General features: G+C 39.9%; 1 protein-coding gene across 1 annotated transcript in view; it reads left to right on the top strand.

Moving 5' to 3' along the window:
* Positions 1-23081: 23081 nt before the first annotated feature.
* The window catches only part of LOC109417190 (uncharacterized), a 44702-nt gene continuing 43515 nt past the window's right edge, over positions 23082-24268 (top strand). Inside the window, exon 1 of the mRNA XM_062852414.1 lies at positions 23082-23464. Within this exon, the coding sequence (XP_062708398.1) occupies positions 23144-23464 (321 nt within the window). The 5' untranslated portion in view covers positions 23082-23143. The remainder of the gene's footprint in view (positions 23465-24268) is intronic.

The following is a 24268-nucleotide window of genomic DNA, read 5'->3' as shown; positions in this document are numbered from 1 at the left end:
GGTCGCTAGACTTTCAATCAACGGTTACTTATTTACATATCACAAAAAGTAATGCTACGCCATTTTCGTGATGCATTTAACACTTTTTTTTCAATAAGAACATAAGCTTCAAAATATGTTTGTCGTCATAAAAGTAAGTTATACGGTGATGAATGGGGTGAAGAAGGAATGCCAACCATCACTTCGGGATCTTCAAGTTCAGCGTTCAAGTGTGATTCTATTAACCTTTTTATACATAATTGTGGTTATTTAATAGGACATGTGAAAAAGGCCATAGCTTTAAAAGAGTATGCTGTCATCACAAAACTTAATAAAACATCACTTTTTATACTGATCCACCAGAATACCTGCCCTTTGTTTACGTAGTTTCCGTGGAGTGCTGAGAAGTGGGATATGTTCCAGTAGGGGCGTTACACCAAGAAGGATAATGAAAATATATACACCTTATAATATCATTTCATCATGGTTACAGATTTTTGGTAAAATATTTGATCAAACCAAACTTATTTATCCACTTATGAATGTCTTTAAAATTTTCGTAACGGGACACCATATCGACGCACCCATTGTAACGCCTAAGATAACGCGTCGATCAAGGTAACCCATGTGTTGGAAGAAAGGTCTCCACGAGTACTAAGAGAATCCTGAAAATCATTTTTCTAAAGCTAGTAATAAATTCGCTATTACAACAAATATACTATTTTCGTAACGGGACACCATTAAATTGCGGCTATTGCAAAAAGTGCTTAAAACATATAAAAACCCATTTTTATGAAAAGTGTCCTTTGGGTGTATAAAATATACATTATTATAATACATTAATAAAAAATAGGTATAATGTTTTCGAACTTTACCGTGCCAGCAGGCATATTTGAAAATTATCAATGAAAAATTACATTTTTCTTACATAAAATGCTATTACTTCACCTAGCTATTTGAATACGTAACCAGTCAAATTTTAAGTAAAACAAATGGTTTTCCTAAGATTGAATCTACCTTTTTTCATATGCTGGAAAGCTTGGGGCGAAAAAATCACTTTGATATTTCACACCCTTGGCGTAGAGGTGCGTGGAATGTGTCAATAATGTAGCCTAAGTACTTTATTTTCCGTTGACAAAAACTGGATTTCTGGACATTTATGGTCAATCCCGCCTTCTTAAATCTTTCAGCCACCATTCTCAGGTAATACATGTGGGTTTCAAAATCATCGGTCGCAATTATAGTGTCGTCCAGATAAACATGGACATATGGCTCTAAATCATGTCCTAAAACTTCACTCATTAACCGGGCCATTGTGGCGGGGGCATTTGTTAAGCCGAAAGGCATTACAGTAAACCTGTATAATCCCTTATTTGTCCGGAACCCAGTTTTGTTTTTGGATGATTTTTCGAGGGGAACTTGATAATAAGATTCAGATAAATCTATTATCGAAAAGTATTTTGACTTTTTAATCCTATGGAGTATGTTCGTCATGCTCGGAAAAGGAAAATCATCCGGCTTGGTTATTTGGTTTAAGCCTCGTGAATCTAAGCATATTCGCCATTTTCCACTGGCCTTCTTGACCGGCAAAATTGGGTTAAGGAAGTCTACAGGCCCACTACACTCTTCAATAACCCCTAGTTTTTTCATTCTTTCGACTTCACTGTCAACTTCACGTTCTACAGTCGGGGAATATTTATACATTGGCTGCTTTCTTCTTAGGTGTGCATCAGGAAGTATTTCTATACTGTGTTTGATAAGATCTGTTTTCCCTAAATGACCATCTTGAGTGCAAGGCAATGTCTTAACCGCCTCAAATAGCTCTAACCGTTGACTTGAACTGAGATTATGTTCGGTGATAATTTCATCTGGATGGTTAAAAGAGTTTTGAGGGAAATCTAATGTGGGAAGTTCCAAACTGGGGTCATTTTCATACTCCACCGTTGATTTTTGCGTGACTTCCTGTTCTAACATCCCATTAGGTACCAATTGGAAAACTATTGATTCGAGACTATTTTCGAAATAGTTTTCAACAAAAAACAAGTCGATCGTGTTCACAGTACCCTCAGTTGAATCACTATTTAAGGGTTGTGGAGCATAAGGGCTACGTAACTCAAAACCAAACTGGTCTAGGAAGTTCATTCCCAGTATCAAAGGTTGGGATATTCCCACTACGATTACAGTAGGGACGACTTTCGTAACGTTACCGTATGTGTAGGGCATCTGTACCCCTCCGAGACATTGATGAGCAGTACCATCCGCAGTTTTAATTTTAAGGTTAATATTGTGAACTTTCAGTCCCAATTGATCAATAAGATCTCTGGAATTTATGATGGACATAGCTGCCCCAGTGTCTGCCAAAGCCTCAACTTCATAACCTAAGACCTGAACCTTGATCTTTGGACATCGATGTGGCTTAACTTTAATTTCAAAAACTTCGGAAAACGTAGGAAAAGGATTGGTCAGATCAGCTTTGGGAACCACTGTTGTATCAGAAGGAGAAGATTGGTTCCTTAAACATTCTCCTGTAACTCGTTTTTTGGAACTTTAGCAAATGTTGCGTTAGTTGGATGGTTGTTAGGACAGTTGAAAGAAGTTCTTCCACTATGCCCACAAACATGGCAAAAGATCCTTTTTTCTTCAGGACAATATTTCCAAATATGATCATTTCCACGACAATTCCAACAAATTATTCCCGTTTCCTCATTGTTTTGCTCGCTTGTGTACTTATTTCCATTTTGCCTATTAGTTCTACGACCAACTTTGACATTTAGCGCATTGACGTACTCCTCCTCGCTTTCTTCTTCATCAGCACTTAAAGCATGAATATCGGCGTTAGTGCCTCGTGACTTTGGACTGAAAAGATTTGATTCCAAGGCATCAAATCGATAACACTCTTGTGCTAAATCTTCAATCGACCGAATGTCTTCTAGAGCCAGCCTTCTCTTGTATGAAATCTTCATATTTTCTACCACTAAATCGAATTTTTCGATATCTGGCAATGGGTTAATCAAACGTTGCGATAAGGACTCGATTTCAGTAAGAAAAGCGCTGAAAAGCTCATTAGGCTTTTGCTTGCGGTTTCGCATTTCTTCTTTAATGTACCTATCCCTATTAGGGTTGTCGTACCTAATGGAGAGGTAGTACAACAGTGTGTCCCAATCTACGAAACGTTCAACGTAGGTCGTATACCAAGTATATGCATCCCCTGTAAACAAAAGGTGAGCATGGGGTTTAAGTTCTTCCTTATCGATTTCATAAGACCTGCAGAGCATATCAATTGTCCTTAAAAAGGACACCAAAGGAACAATATTGTTGTCGCCACAGAATTTTGGCCATGTGCCAATGATTTTACACAAATGGTGCGGTAAGTTCCGAACGTTTCTCATATTCGGTGTTTGAGGCGGATCGAAGGGGTTTCGCAAAGCATTTGGGCCGCTAGTCAAGGAAGTCCTATCAGAGTAAATCCTTTCTGGTTGATGAGGCAAAGATCGATTGAAAATCACGTTTGAGGACCGCTGCGTGCTCGTTAGTGAGGGAGGAATGTTCAAATTACCAGGGATAACTGAATAATGTTGAACGTCATTTTGCCTTCTGAAGGAAGTCGAATACGGTGTCGATCCTGGGGTTCGTTGGAATGTCGGAGTGTAGCGACTTTCTTCCCCACGAATATTGGCATTTTGTAATTGATCAGTGAGTAAATTGATCCGATCGGAGCCTACTTGATCTGTTCGTTGGTTTTCCAAAATTGTACTAACGCATTTTTGGACGTAAGTCTCGATTTGAGACACATGTACAAAATCATCTCTGGACGATTGTCCAAAATTATTGGTCAATTGTGAATTTGGTCTAAAGGCACTCACAAACACCGGGGGTCGCGAGGTTTGGGACGTCTGACCTCCCCGTGCCTCTTGTTGGAAATTACCTGTTTGAACCTCCTCAGTTCTTAGCCTGCGTGACATATTGACCGGAGTGGTATTCTGTACCCGCTCTGGGCTAATTAAAGGATTTACCGCTTCTGTGACTGGTGAGTTCAAGACTACTAAATCATCAATAATGTCACCATTTGATTCTAAACTTTCTTCATCGTCCCTAGTCGAAGACAAAAATGCAACGCGACGCGCTTGCTCGTTTGACTTAGGTATTGCCCCTGTCGATCTCTGATTAATACCTGAAACCGATACGCTTTCAGCGCGAGTCTGTCCTATCTCATTTCTACCCGCGGTGCTACTAGAGTCCAAAGGCATTTGCATGTACAATTCGTCCTTATTTTCGATCAGTTCATTGAAATACTTCAACAACATGTCCTTGATGGCGTCTACTAAGACGTAACGGTTCTCTTCTTCGCGCGGAGTCTGTACCTGGCATCGTCTAAGCCTGAGATAATAATGGTACAACCTAGATTTTGATTTGAGGTTTGCCTGGTATATGATACTATCTTCGATTTCCTTTAAACGATTCCTTATGAACGCACATTCCTCAGAGATTCCTCGCCATGATAAGTAATCGCGATTTCCTTTCTCGTCATCCCTTAGGGCAGACCGAAGACGACGCTCATTGTCCTGTCTGTGTTCCGAAATCGATAATCCCCGCAAAATCAACTCATACTCCAACTCACACTCTTCCAAATGTGACGCATTCATACGATAAAGGTTCGCTGTAAACTTGGCCATATTGACCAGAGGTTTCTTCTCACGTCCCACTCTCAAAAAGAAAAAAAAACTCCAAAAATAATTTTAAATAAAAGTAATACCCTAAATTCAGAAATATTACACGTTTCCAAAAAAGAAATTGAAACAAATTCTAACTAATTTAACCGGCCCCACGTTGGGCGCCAAAATGTAACCTAATTGCTTGGATTCGGGTCGAAAGTATCCGCGATCCACGTGTCTGGTTACCCGCAGCTAGTGACTTAAGCGCCACCTTCAACAGAAGGGCCACTAGCACTGTTTATGTCCGGCCAAAGACTCTTCTCTGAGGGCAGGTTGTTGTTCCCAATCACCGTAAATTCACTTAATCTCCCTTTCCAAACCCAACCAATCTTAAACCAATCAGAAAACCGAAGCTAGAACTGAGACCTAAAATACTATAAAATCATCGCACTTCATATCAAAAAACTCGAGCACTGATGGAGACGCATGGTTACTTAAAATGATTGAAATAATATTTACAAAAAAAGGATTAACTCAGGCAATTGAAAGAAATTCAACTTGAAAACTTAATTCTAAAACGCTTCCCAAAGAAAATAAAGAAAAACTAAAGAAAATTCAAGTTCAATTTTTAAAATTTAATTCACGAAAAAGTGTGAAAGCAAAAACTAGGAACTAAGGTATTTAACTACTACGTGTATTTACAATATTTTACAAATACCCCCAACTTTTTTCAGAGCTCATTCTTCTTCGAGTGCACAAAACTAAAACGGGCTTACTTGCTGGCCAGCTGGCTTGGGGTTCCAACGAAGGATGGCTTCACGTGGCGTCGACGCACTTCTGTTCCTCGGAGCGGTTCGGGAATCGCCGTATTCTAAGAGGCCGCACAGCAGATTCTTCGGGAAAATTGTCCCGGAATCGTGGGTGGTGGACAGCTGCTTGCCAGTTAGCGACGACCGAGCGTGGGACGGCCACGTACTTTGGGCTCCAGACAAACACCCACGTTGAATGGGTTTAGCCACCTATTCAACGCATACAATTTCAGCCCAAGCACTCATCACTATTTCAATAAAAAATTACCTTTAAGTACGGCCGATTTTACTTCACACTCTTTTTGACGTTATTGAACCACTTCCGAATAAACTATTCAAAAAATCAATTAACCGTTTTAAGATTCAACAACTAACACTTTTACGTTTTCAAATCAACCACCTTGAACAACGGTTTCCACCAGAGTAAAGAGAGTTTGATATGAGTGCCCCAACCCCTTTTATAGGTTCAGCCCACTGATCAGTACTGTCTACTTTCCTGATTTCTGATTGGTTCAAATATGGTTTCCGGTTTTTCTTTTGAAATTTATAGTGAATTTTGATTGGCTGGAAAAAGGGTTTCCGGTTTCGGGTTGTCTTTCCATAGTCTAGCACTTCTTCTCGAATTTCCAAATCATTCGAGTACGAAAGAAAAGCGCATAAAGAATTCCGCCTGCGGGTATGCAATGTACGTGCTTTTTAAAGGTTATCGTTTTAGTACTCGAGCGGACATACCGATTCCTACCACTAGGTGTCTCTAAACGCCACAACGATAAAACGAACAAACTGTTGGGCATACACGGTAAACCAAAATTGAACAGATTAAAAAAAAGAATTATTTAAACAATGTTAAAATTGTTTTAATATACCGCATTTAGTTCACCACTGGACTGCGAACTGCGACTTCATAAGTGCGAAAACGTAAATAAAAGTGCGCGATTGCATCAAATCAGGTTGATGTCTTCGGCGCACTATTTCTTCAATCTATGGTGAACAAGTGCTCTGAAGACACCGAGTTGATGTGATGCTATCGCGCACTTTTATTAGCGTTTTCGCACTCGTAAAAACTAGTGCGATAGTCCAGTGGTGAACTAAATGCGCTATAATAACAAGCACATGTTACAAAGACATTTGTTACAGGTACAAGAAGGCGTGGAGCGCAGAGAGCACGATGGGCGGACCAGGTGGAGCGTGATCTGGCAAGTGTTGGGCGTGACCGACGTTGGAGAGCTGCAGCTGCAAATCGAGTATTATGGCGGCAAATTGTATTGAGGTTGGCAACAATTGCTGACTCACCGGCCGAACCCCTTACGGCCGAACCCACTCACGCAACCACGGCTGCGTGTTGACAGGACGACGACACAGACGCGAATGGAAAATTACTTCTGCGCGCCGTTCGCACCGACTGCTGCGATCGACCATTTTGTTCGTACAAAAGTGAATTGACTCTCGTCGCGTGAACACGTTGTTCGTTTCAATAAATCAGTAGTTTATATTAGCAAATCAATTCCTGCGTTCTTATTTCTCTGCTAGCTCAGCCCAATAGGTTATTGGCCCAGCGGAGCGCGGAATTTGTACGGATTTGTGGACATTTGTTGAAAATTAGATCCGTGGAGTGTTGTGTTCTTTTCGGTGCGGAAAATTTGCGTCGCGTGTGAGAACAAGATGGCGGATGCAAAAGTTTCGTTGGAGAAGTTGAATGACCAGAATTTCGCGATCTGGAAATTCAAAATGGAGCTTCTGCTTGTGAAGGAGGATTTGCTGACGGTGGTCAACGACCCGAAGCCAGCGCAGCCGACGGCGGACTGGTCCCAGAAGGACGGAAAGGCCCGTGTAATGATCGGCCTGGCGGTTGAAGACAACCAGCTGGTGCATATCATCCGGAAGCAGACAGCGAAGGAGATGTGGGACTCGCTGAAGCAGATTCACGAGGCATCTTCGCTATCGACTACACTTCACGTCTTGCGAAAGCTGTGTTCCTTGCGGCTGTCGGAAGAAGGCGATCTCCCCGAACATTTGAACGAAATGACGGATCTACAAAATCGTTTGGATGTGATGGGGGAGGGTCTGAAGGATCGGGTTTTCATGGCGCTGATTTTGTCGAGCCTTCCGCCATCGTACGGCAGCTTGATAAACGTGATCGAAAATAAGCCGGACGATGAACTAACGGTGGATTTCGTGAAAAGCAAGTTGCGGGAAGAGTGGCGTCGTCGTTTGGAGTGCAACGGCGGTAGTGTGCACGGCGGGGAAAAAGTTATGAAAAGTGTTAAGTCCAAAGTTACGGAAAAGAAGAAGAAGAAGAAGAAGTATGTGTGTCACAACTGTAAGGAAGAAGGTCACTTCCGGCAAGACTGTCCAAAGTTGTCTAGTGAGCGGCCTGAGAAGAAGAAGTCTGCGGATAGCAAGGCGAATCTGGCTGCTGAGGTCCCGGACGGAATGGAGATGTGCCTCATGGCTGTGACGACCTCTAGCGCAAACCGGACTCCGGTGCTACGTCTCACATGACCAGTGACGATGATCTCCTGAAGGACGTGGACTCAGCGAAGCAGCCGGAAATCTGTCTGGCGGATGGAACGAAGATCAAATCGAGTGGTGCTGGCAGCGGAAAGCTGGTGGCGGTCACTGGCAAGGGTGTTCGGATGGATGTCACTTTGAAGGACGTGTACCATGTTCCGTCATTGTCCGGTAACCTGCTATCGGTTAGTAAAATTTGTGACTTGGGATACAAGGTTTTATTCGACCGAGCTGGGTGTAAAGTGCTGAAAGGTCAGGACGTTATGCTGGTTGGTGAACGTAGCGGTGGCTTGTACCGTTTGAAGCAGTTCTCGCAGGAAGCACTTGTGACGAAGGCGGAGCATCCGGAACAGTGTGAGCACCTGTGGCATCGAAGGTTTGGACATCGGAATAGTGAAGCAATCTCGAAGATCGTCCGGGAAGAACTTGGCTTCGGGCTGAAAATGAAGAAATGTGACATTAAGGACATTTGTGGTGTTTGCTGTGAAGAAAAGATGAGTCGGATACCGTTTCCAAAAGAGTCCTTCAGCAAATCGAAAGCTGTGGGGGACTTAGTGCATTCTGACTTGGGGGGTCCGATGGAGAAACCGACTCCCAGTGGATACAGGTACTACATGACGATGGTGGACGATTTTAGTTGCTATACCGTGATTTACCTCTTGAAAGCAAAGTCGGACACTGAACAGAAAATTCGGGAATATTGTGCGATGGTGAAAAACCAGTTCGGGCGCGCTCCGCGAGTGATTCGTACTGATGGAGGCGGTGAATATTCCGGTGCGTCGTTGAAGAAGTTCCTGTCGGAGAACGGTATCGTTCTGCAGCAAACTGCCCCTTACTCGCCGCAACAAAACGGGAAGGCGGAACGTAAGAACCGGTACGAAGTGGAAATGGTGAGGTGTTTGTTGGCAGAGTCTGGACTCGACAAGAAGTACTGGGGCGAAGCGATTTGCACTGCAAACTATTTGCAGAATCGCTTGCCTTCGTCAGCCGTCGAGAAGACACCGTATGAACTATGGTGTGGAAAGAAGCCGTCATACGCGCACCTGCGAACTTTCGGTTCGGAAGCATACGTCCATGTGCCAAAGGAAAAGCGGCTGAAATTAGACAAGAAAGCGAAGAAGATGATTTTCGTCGGGTACGCAGAAGGGCGAAAGGCGTACCGTTCCGATCCGAAGAACGACTGGATTGCAATCAGCCGAGACGCAAAGTTTTTGGAGTCTGGTTGCACGAGTGACTCGAAGCGGGTACTTGAAGCTGAAGCGGAACCTTCATCGTCATCGTCGACGTCGCTGAAGGAGGAAGCTTCTCCTGACGTGGCCGAGGAAAGGATGGTGGTACTCTCTCTAGGATCGACTTCGAAGCAGGGCCTGAATCCGGTTGAAGTGGACGATGGGACTGAATCTGAGGAGGAGCTGAACGAATTGAACCTGAATCTTGATGCGTCATTTGATGGAAATGTGTCTGAAGCGGGTTCATCTTTTCATGGTTTCTCGTTGGATGAGATCTCAAGGCGTTCGTCACGACCAACGAAAGGTATTCCACCGAGAAGGTTAATCGAGGAGATCTTTGCTGCAGCTGATGTGTCGGGTCAGGACCCGAAGGAACCGAGTAATCTCAAGGAAGCGTTGACTGGTGCGAACCGTGCCGAGTGGAGAAGTTCCATGGAAGCTGAAATGGAGTCGCATGAAGACAATGGAACGTGGGATCTTGTTAAGCTACCTGACGGCCGCAAAGCTGTTGGATGTCGTTGGGTATACAAGTTGAAGCGGAATGCTGCCGGAAAGGTGGTCAAGTACAAGGCGCGACTGGTGGCCCAGGGCTTTAGTCAGAAGTTTGGGCAGGATTACGACGAAGTGTTCGCTCCTGTGACCAAGCAAACGACGCTGAGGACGCTCCTGGCGGTAGCAAGCAAGAAGAAGCTAATCCTGAAGCATTTCGACGTCAAGACAGCCTATCTTTACGGTGAGCTCGAAGAGGAGCTGTACATGAGGCAGCCGCCTGGATTCGAAGTTAACGGCAAAGAGAAACTGGTTTGTCGCTTAAGGAGGAGCATCTACGGGTTGAAGCAATCGGCCCGATGCTGGAACCACCGGCTACATTCCGTTCTCCGAGGGCTAGGTTTCGAGCAAAGTGCGGCAGATCCGTGTTTCTACACGAAGGTCATCAACGGGAAGCGCGTCTATCTGCTCGTCTATGTCGATGATATTCTGGTCGGCAGTGAAAGCGAAGCTGAAATAGAGAAAATCTATAAGGCGTTGAAGAAGGAATTCGAGATGACGGATCTTGGCGACCTCAACTATTTTCTGGGACTGGAGATTGTCCGGAATGAAGGCAATTACGGAATTTCCCTTGAAGGCTACATCGACCGTGTGGCTGAGCGATTTGGACTTCGTGATGCCAAGTCGGCGAAGACTCCGATGGAAGAAGGATTCACGAAGGCCAGTGGTGAAAGTCCATCTCTTGAAGATGCATCGAAGTACAGAAGCCTTGTCGGAGCGTTGTTGTACATTGCGGTCTGTGCCAGACCGGATATTGCAGTAAGTGCTTCGATTCTGGGAAGGAGTGTCAGTGCACCACGAGAGGAGGACTGGGTGGCGGCCAAACGTGTGGTCCGTTACTTGAAGGCGACGAAACACTGGATTCTGCAATACGGGGACCCATTCGGAAAACTAGTTGGGTACTCCGATGCAGACTGGGCTGGAGATTTCAAGACACGGAAATCAACTTCCGGGAATGTTTTCCTATATGCTGGAGCGGCAATATCCTGGACAAGTCGTCTGCAGAGCTGCGTGACCCTATCATCAATGGAGTCGGAGTACGTTGCACTCAGTGAGGCGAGCCAGGAGGCAGTGTGGCTTCGAAAACTATTCCAAGATTTTGGCGAACCGTTGGATGACCCTGTGGAGATATTGGAGGACAACCAAAGCTGCATTAAGTTCGTCGGATCAGAGAGAACCAGTCGGCGATCAAAGCACATCGAAACCAGGGAATCGTTCGTGAAGCAACTGTGCGACGAAAGAGTGCTGAAGCTGGTCTACTGTCCAACTGAAGAGATGGTGGCTGATGCACTTACCAAACCGCTGGGCAGGACTAAATTTCTGAAATTTTCGGAGATTCTTGGTCTTGCAGCTGGCAATCGTTGAGGAGGAGTATTGAGGTTGGCAACAATTGCTGACTCACCGGCCGAACCCCTTACGGCCGAACCCACTCACGCAACCACGGCTGCGTGTTGACAGGACGACGACACAGACGCGAATGGAAAATTACTTCTGCGCGCCGTTCGCACCGACTGCTGCGATCGACCATTTTGTTCGTACAAAAGTGAATTGACTCTCGTCGCGTGAACACGTTGTTCGTTTCAATAAATCAGTAGTTTATATTAGCAAATCAATTCCTGCGTTCTTATTTCTCTGCTAGCTCAGCCCAATAAATTGTTGATTCAGTATTATCATGAATTTGATGTTAACTAAATAAATGAAAAATGAATGGCATCAGAAGCTACGCGTGGTTGCGATTTGCTCTTTCTGCGAACTATATTTAGGCACATAAAAGTTTTGCATAATGAGCTACACTTTTAAACACAAGAAAAAGTAGGCCATTAAACTGATTGGTAAGGATAAGGGGGTGGCCAAAATGTTTGGGATAGGCAACATTTTTTTCTCTCACAAAAAAGTTCAACATGCTGTAGCTTTTCTGTGTGTCAACCTATTGTACATCTTTGGTACAAATTTGAGCTCGATTGGTTAATCTTTCGCGAAGCTAGAACCGGTCTCATAAAAAAAATAATTTTTGAACTGTCATATCTCCGAAACCAGTGAATCGACCTCAATGACATTTTGAGAATTCATTAACAATATGTTGATACTTAATACGACGAAATAAAATATAATATTCTTTCACGACGAATAAAATTATACCGGTTTGACGTTTTCACCCATAGAGGAAAATGAGTCAAATTTACAACACCACACAAAAAATACAAAATGTGTTCTTCCTTTGATCCAAATAGGCTCTTATATATACCGCATTTAGTTCACCACTGGACTGCGCACTGAGCCTTCATAAGTGCGAAAACGCAAATAAAACTGCGCGATTGCATCTGATCAAATTGATGTCTTCGGCGCACTATTTCTTCAATGTTTGCTGAATAAGTGCTCTGAAGACACTAACTTGATTGGATGCAATCGCGCACTTTTATTTGCGTTTTCGCACTCGTGAAAACTAGTGCATTAGTCCAGTGGTGAACTAAATGCACTATATCTTTTTAAGATATCTTGAGAACAGAAGTAGAAAATCTTTGAATATCACAACTAAAATGTAATGACACTAATGTAAAAAATTGCCATTTTTTCGAGAAAGATCCAAAAGGTGTCAATCCATCATAACTTTTTTCAACGTTCAAAAAGCGTCTAGTTTTTAAAGAATTTTGAAGCATTATAAAATTGTTGATATACGATCAAAATTCATTCAATTCGGTTTCCGAGATATGATAGTTCAAAAATTGTTGTTGGATATCTGAAAAATAGTGTATTGCGAGAACGATTCTAGTTTCGCGAAAGATCAACCAAGTGAGCTCAAATTTGATGCATATACAGGGTGTTAGGTTCGTGAGTGCAAACTTTTTGAAGGGTGATAGAGGATCATAAATGGCGAAAAAAATTGTTCTACGCATATAGTCAAATCTCAACCGTCAGGTAGTTATTGAACACCAAACTTCTAGCTCTTATCGCTTTCTTGCAATTTCGATTTAAATGTGCGGCACAGTACGCAAAAAAGTGCTAACCTTGACAGTTGCAAATTGATGATTTGAAATGCTTTGTTCAAATCGAAATTGCAAGAAAGCGATAAGAGATAGAAGTTTGATGTCAAAGAACGAGTTATAGAGTGAAACAGGGGCCACAACTTTGCCCAAGAAAGAATTTCAAATTATTACGCATTTTTCAAAGATAGTTTACAAAAACAAATTAAAACACACTACTTTTGAGCTATTTACTCTAGAAAACTTAGTTATTTAACTAAACCAATCGATTCAAAGATGCTATTTGACAGAAAATGCAATAATCTTTCGAATAAGGGTAAAAAAACTGCGATAAGTTTGACCATTTTCAAGTTATAGCCAGTTAAGGCAATAAGAGTCCAAACATGGGAAGTTCAAAAACTACGTAACGGTTGAGATTTGACCATATGCGTAGAAAAATTTTCTCCTCCATTTATTGTCCTCTATCATCCTTTAAAAAGTTTGCACTCAGGAACCTACCTAACACCCTGTATAGTAGGTTGACAAACAGTCAAAATTTGATGCACACTATGAAGATCAGTTATGAATAAACGGGGCTTTCATGGCTCAGTCGTTGACTGGATCACTGCAGCGCTGAGAAATCGATGCATTGCCTCCAGACTGGGCGAATCAACCATTAAAGTGAGTACGTCTAAGGACTGTCCCAAGGAGGTGTACTTTCACCATTGCTGTGGTCTTTAAATAATTGTTGATGACTTGCTTAATAGTTTGGTGGCAATGGGATTCGAAGTCATTGGCTATGAAAATGATATCATGATAGTGGTAAGAGGGAAGCATGATGAAACACTATCAAACAGAATGCAAATAGCGTTAAACTACACTCTTGCCTGGTGTAAAGGAGAAGGACTAAACGTAAATCCCTCGAAAACAACTCTTGTAATTTTTACAAGAAAAAGAAATGTCAATATAAAGGTACCGTCCTTGGATGGGGTACAGTTCACATTATCATCCAGGGTGAAATATTTAGAAGTCATACTAGATAAAAAACTGAACTAGAGTGAACATCTAGAGCATGTAGTAAATAAGGCAACAGCTGCTCTTTGGGCCTGTCGAAGAGTGATCGGGGGAAAGTGGGGGCTAAAACCCAGGATAGTTCATTGGATCTACCTGGCAGTTGTTAGACCCAAAGTCTCTTATGCCTCTCTAGTCAGGTGGCCTAAAACCAAAACCAAAACAGCCCAACGAGTGCTGGCTAAACTTCAACGTTTAGCAACATTAGTCCTGTTCAACGACGTAGGTTGAACTTGCTCGAAGTTGCTGCATCCTACTCCTACCCATTTGTCAACAAACGGGAAAGAGCGGGATGGAGCAAGTTCAACCTACGTCGTTGAACAGGACTATTGTCAATAACAGGAGCTATTCGAAGTAGGATGCCTGTACCAATTAAGGCACTACCTAAGGAAAACTATTTGTACAAAAACAACAAGGAGACCAACGAATGTCATCAATATGTTAAAAGACGGCTTAGTTTCTATACTTTACAGGAAAAATATAGAAACGGAGCCAAAACTACTTTTAGTTCTGCGTTTTAGTATTTATTACAGCGTGTGCCACTGATAGGAACTCTGTACCAGTTATGGCTACATTTTTTAACTTCGGTTCCTTTTCGCACTATTTGCATGCATTTCTTATGGGATTAGCTATAATTGATACACTATGGCGAAAAAGGGTGCAAGGAAGCCGAAATTTTAAGGAAAATGATTTATTTCTACCATAATTTGAGCAACATGTGGAGTTTAAATGAGTGCAACCATCTTTTGTGAACGTGATCTGTTGTTCACATTTTGTTTTATTGTTGATTTACATCGTTAAAGGGTGAAAATCAACTATGGCGAATAATTGGTACTGTAGCCATAATTGGTACACTTACCCTACTCCTGGTTCAACACTAGATGCCTTAATGCATCTGCTACCCTTGCGCCAATTTGTGCAACTAGAGGCGAAGAAAAGTGCCTTGAAGTTAAAAAGATATAAGAACATCTTAGAAGGCGATCTAACAGGACATTTGGAAATCTTAACCAATGATACTGTAAATCCACTAGTAATACAAAATAAAGACTGGATGGAACCAAAATTCATCTTAGATATACCATACAGACACATTCTACGGGCCCCGTATCATCAATACTCATTTTTCAAAGTTGAAATTTGGCATATTTCACATTTTTATAACATTCTACATTACTCTTGTCGCCCAAAAATGCATTCAACATGATATTAATGTAACAATAAACATTTATTGAACGACGATTAAGATTAACAATAAAATCGTGGTTTTGGGGCATTTCGCCATACTTTTCATCAAGGCTGTCGTGTTTTAAACACCAACGCACTGATTTTTCAAAAGTCTTCCATGATTAACAGAAAAAAATATGTAGATTTTTTAGCATACAAAAAGTTTTAATTGTTATACTTTACAACTCTGAGGTATGGCTGGTCAAAGTATAGGTTTTTTAAGCGTTGTAACGTCACGGAAAAGCAACCTTTATGAAATTTATTCAAATTCGTTACAAGTTTCAAATTTGAAATTTTGTATGGTCTTTGTACTCCAGAATATCTTTCCAATGAGACTAAAAAAAGTAAATCGGTTCACTGGCGCCTGAGTTTCACCTGGTTGAAGTTTGCGTTGTAACGTCACGAAAAAAAAGTTCGGTGGAAAAGAGCAAATTTCTCTGGCTTGGGTGGCTCCTGCAGTGGACACAGGTAGTTCTATATTCAAAACTATTTCTGGAGCTCGATTTGAAAAGGTCGTATGTGTTTTTGTCGATTAAAAATTCGATCAGTTGGATTCGCTTATTATAGCAAAAACCGTTGAAATTGAACAAAGTTGATATATACAGCAGAATCATCACAAAACAGGCTTTCCGTTCCATCATTTAAAGTCTCCAAAATATCTTCCACATTGCTGCAATATCTAAAATAAACTGATCGAATTTTATATCGACAAATGTACATACGACCTATTCAAATCGAGCTCCAGATTTCTTCCGCGTTGTGTATGAGCCCTTTTCATTTATTCATTCAGTGTTATTCATAAATTGCGTACAATTAGGGGTCGTTCATAAACTAAGTAGACTCTTGAGTGACGTGGAATGTGATGTTTGGCCAAAATCTACGCTCTATACAAGTTCCAAAAAATGTGTAATTGTAATTATACTGCGACCTTGTAAAAAAAAATAAATCGTAATCAAATGCCACTCAAACCGATAATTTTCATGACATCAGAACCAAACAGACGAAACACTGACAAAATTACCATCTCATATATCTCACAGTATTGATAATTTCGAGAGTTGGTGTTTTCAACAAAGTTGTTAGGTTGGTCATGGCACAAATTTCCCAAATAGAGGAGAATGTGCTTTTGGAGCCGACCTACTGGTTGGTCAAAGACTTACAGTTGATGGATAGTTTGGTTTAAAGTTCCATCAAAAAGTGGCGCAAGAGAACTTACAAATTTTAAGTTTCATATAACTCAAGACCCTGATTTCTTAGAAAGATGATTTCTTCGGCAAAATAGTTTGGTAAGTCAAGGACTTGCAGTGGATTTACCACTAGATGCGAGATTTCGCTACTAGAAGGCGCTAGTTTGCATTTTGCGAAAGTTGGCAAATGATTATAATTTCTCAAAAAGTATTCTACAAGCTGGAACTTTTTTTACTTGGTCCCAAGATTAAAGAGTCAATAGAACGACAGTCAAAAAAGATGTATTCTACTTGAAGCGCTCCATCTTCGTGTAGAGCTAACATATCAAGTCTACATTTGTAGCAATTACAGGTAATAAGCTGAGAAACTATCAGTCAATATTTGAGAATTTTTGATATTTTTTTTACAGAATTACGGCTTGTTGAATGTTTTCAAGATAATTAATAAAATTGGAATGTTATTGAAAATTTGCAACTTGCGCCACGGTGCGGCAGAAATTAAAACCAAACGGCTATTTAACTGAAAGTTATTGATCTACCATGATCCTGATGTTAACGAAACTAAAAATGTGTATGCCCTCTAGAGCCTCTTAGTAGAAGGATTTGACATCATTCGGCCCATAAATTGAAAGTTCTTGACCAGCCAAACAACTTTGTCGAGGACAGCAACTGTTTAAATAATAAGGATCTTGAAATATACAGGGATGAAAATTATGTCAGTGTTACGTCTATCTTTGATATCACAATAATCACCGATTCATATATATCAGGTCCTTGAATACTTAGGGAGTTGTTTAACTTTCCAAAGATTTACAGTTTAAAAGTCGTTTGGTTTAATGTACTATTTGCCTAGTGGTAGTTGACATCTTGAAAAATCATGCACATTATTTTTATTCAGAAAATAAAATAAAAATGTCCAAAAATTTTCAAATTTTGACTGCTAGTCAGAACTCGTAGGAAACTTTTTGAGAAATTCTAATCATTTGCAAATTATTATAAAGTTTTATTTAGCATCGCGAAATCTCACGTCCAATGGTTGTGACTTATCAAACAACTTTGCCAAAGACACTAACTCTCTAAGTAATTAAGATTGTTGTTATCACTGTGGTCTATTTATCTCTGAGATCACAGAAGTTGGTTTAAGGGTCCTAAGTTGTATGCAGATCCTCTGGTATGCCTTTGGTTCAATAAATTCTTGCACACATCTTGAAGCGTTTTTACTTGAATCGATGGCATAGATTATTTAAGAAATGTTTATCGCGACAGCGTGATTGGTTCTATGCTGAAAAATCTCAGCGGTCTATGGGTTCTATGCTGAAGGATCTCAGCGGTCTAGTCTTTGGGATAAAATTAGAAGAATATAGTTGGTACTAAGCCGAAGATGGGTGCCGATGTCATTAACCTTCATGAAGGAATATTCATACTGCTGATAGCAATAACTTGGTCCTCCAAGCCATTTATCACAAAACGGATTTTCAATTGAATAAAGTTCCCCTTGAAGCAGTGAAGATAATGCAATAATATATTCACAAATTTGGGCAAATTTGGCTGATTATTCCGATTCTAACATGATGTGCATTTTCGTGACGTTACAACGCGAGCAGAACCCTGTTTGAAACTGAACGTGCGTTGTAACGTCACGAAATGTAAAAGTCGATTATCCAAAAACAAATCCGAAATTTATATGTTTTATTCCATTGAATTGAAGAACAAACCAATAAATTTCAATGTAGAAAAAAAAAATCAGAATAACATAAAAATCCCAGCAGATTTTTTAAGATGTTGGTAGCGCGGTAGAGAGGAGCGGATTCTAGCGCGTTGTAACGTCACGCTACAAATACGCATTTAAAACACGTTTTTATAATGAAAACTAAATGTTCAATAGGTCAAATATATCAGAAATTTTACAAGGAATCCGAATATGAAAAAATATTTTGAGGTTTACAATCGTTTTCATGAGTTATAGTGGAAAATCTGACTACGAATGCATTAAAACGTTGTAACGTCACGGTAGAATGTGTCTACAAAGTTTCGATTGATGATCGGAGCGTAAGGGAATCAGGAGGACCAACGGTTCGACCAGGATCTATTGTATTCTATACGGATGGATCGAAAATGAGTGATAGAACTGGGGCAGGAGTATATGGACCCAGGACTAAACTCGCCATACCAATGGGTAAATGGCCAACGGTGTTCCAAGCTGAAATTCAAGCTATTTTGGAATGCGCTGCCATCTGTCTTAAAAGAAAATATAGACATGCGAATATCTATATCTTTTCAGACAGCCAGGCAGCTTTAAAGGCAGTCTGCACATTTGAATGTTATTCTAAGCTAGTATGGGAGTGCATTACACTACTGAAGGAACTGGCTGGAAGGAATACTGTAAAATTTTTCTGGGAACCAGGTCATTGTGGAATTGCAGGCGACGAAATTGCGGACCAGCTAGCTAGGGAGGGATCTCTGGGTGTCTTGTATGGACCGGAACCCTTCTGTGGAGTATCATCAAGTGCTCTATCGATGGAGCTAAAAAATTGGGAGAAACAAACATAACGTAGGAGCAAACTGGCATACTGCACCCGGAATATCCCAGTCAAAGAGATTCATCGTGCCAAGCGTGAAAAACACGAACACACTACTGAAACTTAGTAAACGCGAATTAAGTGTGTACACAGGATTGTTAACCGGGCACTGCCCATCTCGACAGTTTCTATTGAAGCTCAAGAAGATTCAATCAGAAGAACGTCGGTCCTGTGGTTTCAACTCTGAAACCTCGGAACATGTACTTTGTGAGTGTAGTTTTCTCTTTAAAAAGAAAAAAACGTTATTTCGGTGGATGCATCATGCATCCCCGAGATATCTGGTGGAATATAAATCTTAAGAAGGTAGTGGCTTTCATTTTGGAAGCTATTCCAGACTGGGGTTTAATGCAGACCTAAAAACAAAAAAAAAAAACAATCACTAGTTCCTAATACTAGTGAGTGCACTAATGTACTGCATAAAGCAGTGGTGCTCATCCTGCGGCCCGCTTGCCGCATGCGGCCCTCCAAGCCTTAAGATGCGGCCCGCGGAGTACTTTAAGACGAATCGAAATTTTTGAACTATTATTCGAAATAACTCGTTAAATTTATTAAGAAATCAAACAAAAAAAATGCTGTTCAATTTTCACAGTGTTGAACACAAATTAAATGATAAATAAACAAAAAGAACAATCCGTTCTGGTAAGATTCGAAATCGCAACTCCGAAATGTTTTGGCATTTCAGCTAAGTCACGAAGCCAGCTTATAGTTATTTAAAAGTGGTACGAATCAAATGAAAGTTTGTTAAAAATGTATTCTTGAATCATTTAAAAATTACTTGCAGTTTTAAGCGCAGTCAATGCAACGCTGTGCAAATATTTCACATTTCGCCTTTCCAAAGACCATAAATACACAAAGCACGAAGTTTTTGACAAAATTCTCAACAAATCTCAACTTGGTTGCCAATATTGTTTAATTTTCACTGTTTGTTTAAATTTCTATTTTAGAACTCACACATTTTTCGAAACAAAACTTATCCAATTTGAATTGTCCAAGCGAAACTCTTGAACGAACTTAAAGAAAAAAAAATATCAGGCGAGTCCTTTTGGAGAAACTTTCTGATACATTTTTGGAGAAACTCCAAGAAACATTAGTGGAGAAAAATTTTAAGCAACTCTAAGCGAAATATATGGAGAAACTCAAATCATCCTGGAGAAAATAAACTCAATGAGAAAATTGTGGCGATACTGCATGGAAATTATAGGAGCATCTCCTAGCAAAATGTTCTGGTGCCACTCTAACAGAAATTTCTTAAACAACTTTAGAATAAATTCCTCGAGCAACAAAAAGATAATTTTCAGGAGTAACTACAAACAAGATTCCAGGAGCAACTGCATCACGGCACAAAAGATGCCTAGAACGCCTGAGGAAAATTTGAAGCAACTTATGCAGCAACTTTAGAAGATAATGTTGAAAAAACTTCCGGAAACAATTGTTAAAAATCATTTTTTTGAAGAAATTTAATGATGAAGTATATCATCAATTTTAAAAGAGACTTATGGAAATAATTTACGTTTCTTAAACGCCTGGAAAATTTTCGGAAAACCCGAATGCTATTCTAGGAGAAATTCTTGTAAACAATTAATGAGGAATTCTTGAAGTAACTTCAGGGTAGTTCCAAAGGCAAATCTAAGAGGAGTTCTTGGAAGTGTTCCAGAAGAATTCTAGAAAAACTAAAAGAAACTTCAAGAAATTTCTCGAAAACCTTCTGGAGAAACTCCACAAGAAATTTCAGGAGAAAATCCAGCAAACCTTTTTGGAGCGATTCAAAAGGAATTCTTGTAAAAGCTGCTTGACAAGTTCTTGAAGTGGCTTCAAGGCAATTCTAGGGGCAACTTTTAAATTGTATGTTTGAATTTCAATTTGAAGCTCTACCGGTTTTCTCAACCAAACTTATGAATCTAAATTGAACTCCACGAAGGGCAATAGATTCTTAAGTTTAACCCTTACACAAGTTCTGAACAATTCAGATTTTTGATAAATAGGGTATCGGGATGCTTCGTTGGCATAGTCCCCTCGTTCGGCCTATCTCAATGTAAACCAAAAACTCAAACAAACACGCATTACTGGATATCGGAAAAGCTATGCGCCAAACAATTGTAACATTTCGTTTCATTTTTAGCACTTCAGAGCATGAAAACTGAATGAAAATGTCACTTTGTTCAGCTTTTGTAGACGCCATGATTCTTCGGCTTAGTGGGTAGTCTATACACATGATCATAAATGCCATAATTCTGGAACATTTCGAATTGACTTTTCAATAACTGAACATTTGATGCGACGGTCAAAGACGCTATTTTGAACTTGTGTTTTTGTTTTCAACCAATAATAACTATTTTACAAATTGAATGTGGGCCGAATATTGAGGACATTTTTTTCACTATGTACCCAAATCTTGGCCCATCAGTAAAGTGACGTCAAAAACACCGATAAAAAGACATCAACAACATTTCTTGCGTAAGAACCAGAAAGAACGAACAGGAAGAAAGATTTTGTGTGCGGTGACTGTAAAAATATAACACAACAATAGGGTTGCGTTGCTTTCGTTACTAAATTAAGAAGAACTTTAGTTAAAGTGATATATTTATAGTTTTTTGAAAATTTGTCTCCGAAAATGTAATTTAAAAGTAAGATTGGTGAACAAACAGAGATAATACTTCAGTAGAAACATTGAAAAAATGAGATAATTAGTGGTTCTAGTGCATGGAAAGCAATAGGCCAACGTTGTATCCACTAATAGGCCAAGTTTTGTACCATAGACCAATGTTGCATACCATCGTATCGAATCTTTTCAACTTAATCAAGTGAATTCTTGAATATTTACGTTAGTTTATTTCCAATTGGTGAAACATGCATAGCCTAGAGTGTGTAATAGGGTCAACATATTATTTCTAGTGCTATTAATTCATGAGTTATGGTCAAAATTGTCAAGGCGGCTTGCAAATTAGGCCAAGGAATGGTACATATACCCTATGCTTTAGAATAGTTCTTTTTGTCGTTTTGTGCATCGATGTTTTATGCGGCCCGCAGGTCGATCCCGAATTGCAATTTTGGCCCGCGGTATCCTCCAGCCTGAGCGCCACTGGCATAAAGCAACTGGGTCTTATCACAATTGATCAATAATTGGTCGCAGTGGTTGTGTACCCCTACAGGGAAAAAATCACTATGAAAAGTTACAGCTTGTTGAACTTTTTTGTGAGAGATACAAAAGTTGCCTATCCCAAACATTTTGACCACCCCATGTAGTTGTTAATAACACTAGTTGACAAAATAAAACGAAAGTCGTGAGCTTCTGTCAACGACCAAAAATTTTGAGCTGATTTCGAAACTGACATTCAAAAATTTTTAAGTAGAACAGATTTTAAGTTTTAGCTCAATATCGAGTTTTATAACTTATCAAAATAAGTAATTTACTAAAATTCAAATATATTGCGTTTTGTTCAACAAAATTAAAAACTTTTTCCATGAATTAAAAGCTGAATACAATACCATTCGATCATCTGAATACAGGTTATGCGTCAGATTGATGAAATTCAAGACATCGGCGCGTTTATGGGAAAATATCCTTAAATTTTAGCAAAAATCCCAAAATTTTTTGAAGAAATGTATTTTTTTCAATAAGAAAAAAACAATTTAAAAATTCTTTCTCGACGTTTATTTGACATATCATATGTAGGCGAGTTACAGTAAAAATTTCAGCTCAATAGGAGCATTGATTACGGAGAATGAGATGTTTGAAGTGAGCGACTTTGCTTAAAAATGGAACAAAATTGATTTCAAATCATCAACCTTATGGGAAGCCGAAAAAAGTTCCGCTCCAGGTACTGTATTTTTTTTCTTTCGCATTTTCGAACTCAGGGCATGCTTCTACACCAAAATGATCATCAGCTTACCGAGTTCAAAAATGCTGTAAACTAGTGTAATTAGTATTACTTTTCTATCCCTTTATTATACTAACGGATCCACTATTAGTCAACATACCCTAGTTATTGTGATTGTGTTAACTTCCCCTTATCATCGCTCGTCCATACACTAAATGCGTACGCGCGTAGGCATATACCTACGCTTGCGCTTGCTTTTACGGATGAATGGGACCAGACAGTAAAGATGTATTAGGATACGGTAGCCATCCACAAGGCAGAAATAAGGTGATTTATCGGATTTGATATTATTCAATAACCAATGCATGAGTCCATATAGAGTCCGTCAAATTTGCAGATAAATAATTTTAAATGTTTTTGATGACTTATAAGTTATTCTGCAGTCATGTTAGATAGGATAAAACTAGATGCATAATGTCTTCATAATGATTAAAAAGAGTATCTGGTAACTTTATAAATACATCAGGAGGATCGTCTTGTCTATATACAGAAAGTACAGAGTGTAATCAGCAAGCATGACGTTCGCCTGCGTAAACAAAACCGCTATCAGTAGGTGTTTTATGCTCGAGAAAAAGTGTCGGTCAAATTTGGTTCCGAAATTGTGCGAAAACTACGTCCAGTGTCAGCGTAACAGCTCCAGAGCCGCGGTTTACAGTGAAAGTAATTCGACAGCAGCGATGAACAAACGTACGGAAATGCCAATGCGCCACCTGTTCGACGGTAGCGATCTGAATGTGTACGATCAGCAGATCGCAAATTTGTCCGCCGGTGCACCAGGGCCGGATTTGTTGGTCGAATGCTGCGAAATCTTCCGCGTCGCCACCGAGCATAGGATGGTGAGTACGATTAATAATTACGAATTTACCTGATTTAGGGTAAAAGAAACTGCTGTGACTTACGTAGGAGAAATAGCTTTAAAAAATAATCAACAATTTTTTGAAATTTTAGTAAAATGTTATTGATACAGTAGGAGAGATCGGGGCATAATGAACACCCATGTTTTTGCCGAAACCGTTAAGTCTATATATATAAAAATTCAGTGGCATACGTGGGACCGCGCATAACTTGCGAACTTATGGTCCGATTCGGGTCGTCTTAGTTTTGTTCAGTTAGTTATCACCCAAGGAAGGTTTATGAGGCGAAAAACATGGACAAAATGAGAGTTTTTGGAAATCGGGTTTTTATACATTTTGAACGGGGACTTGAACTTGGCTAGGGACTTGAAACGTCAAAAGTTTGCCAGGTACAGCTAGTTTTATATAAAACTTTTAATGCATAAGTGTGAAGGGACAAGTCATTGTTCTATTTTTTTTTCAAAAGTACCATTTGTATTCCTCCAAAATAACCAAAATATCATTGAAATTGAAATATGTTTTTCATATGCAAAATTCTTATAATTTCGAAGCAGCAGCAAATAAGGTATTACTAGTGTATGAGTGTGTCCTTATCTACAAGTATACGCAGATTTAGCAATGAATGAAGTATTTTATATTTATTAATTATTAATTATCAGTTATCAATTATAAATTTTATTATTGTAGTCGATTCTGGGCGAAATGAACACTGGCAATTACGAATGAATGTATGCGCATCCCGGATAACAAAATACCATTCATTACATGGTAAATATTATCAAAATA

The sequence above is a fragment of the Aedes albopictus genome, chromosome 2 (assembly GCF_035046485.1).
Source record: "Aedes albopictus strain Foshan chromosome 2, AalbF5, whole genome shotgun sequence".
NCBI classification, from domain to species: Eukaryota; Metazoa; Arthropoda; class Insecta; order Diptera; family Culicidae; genus Aedes; species Aedes albopictus.
Note: the sequence above shows the minus strand (reverse complement) of the source record. Positions and strands in the feature narration are given on the sequence as shown.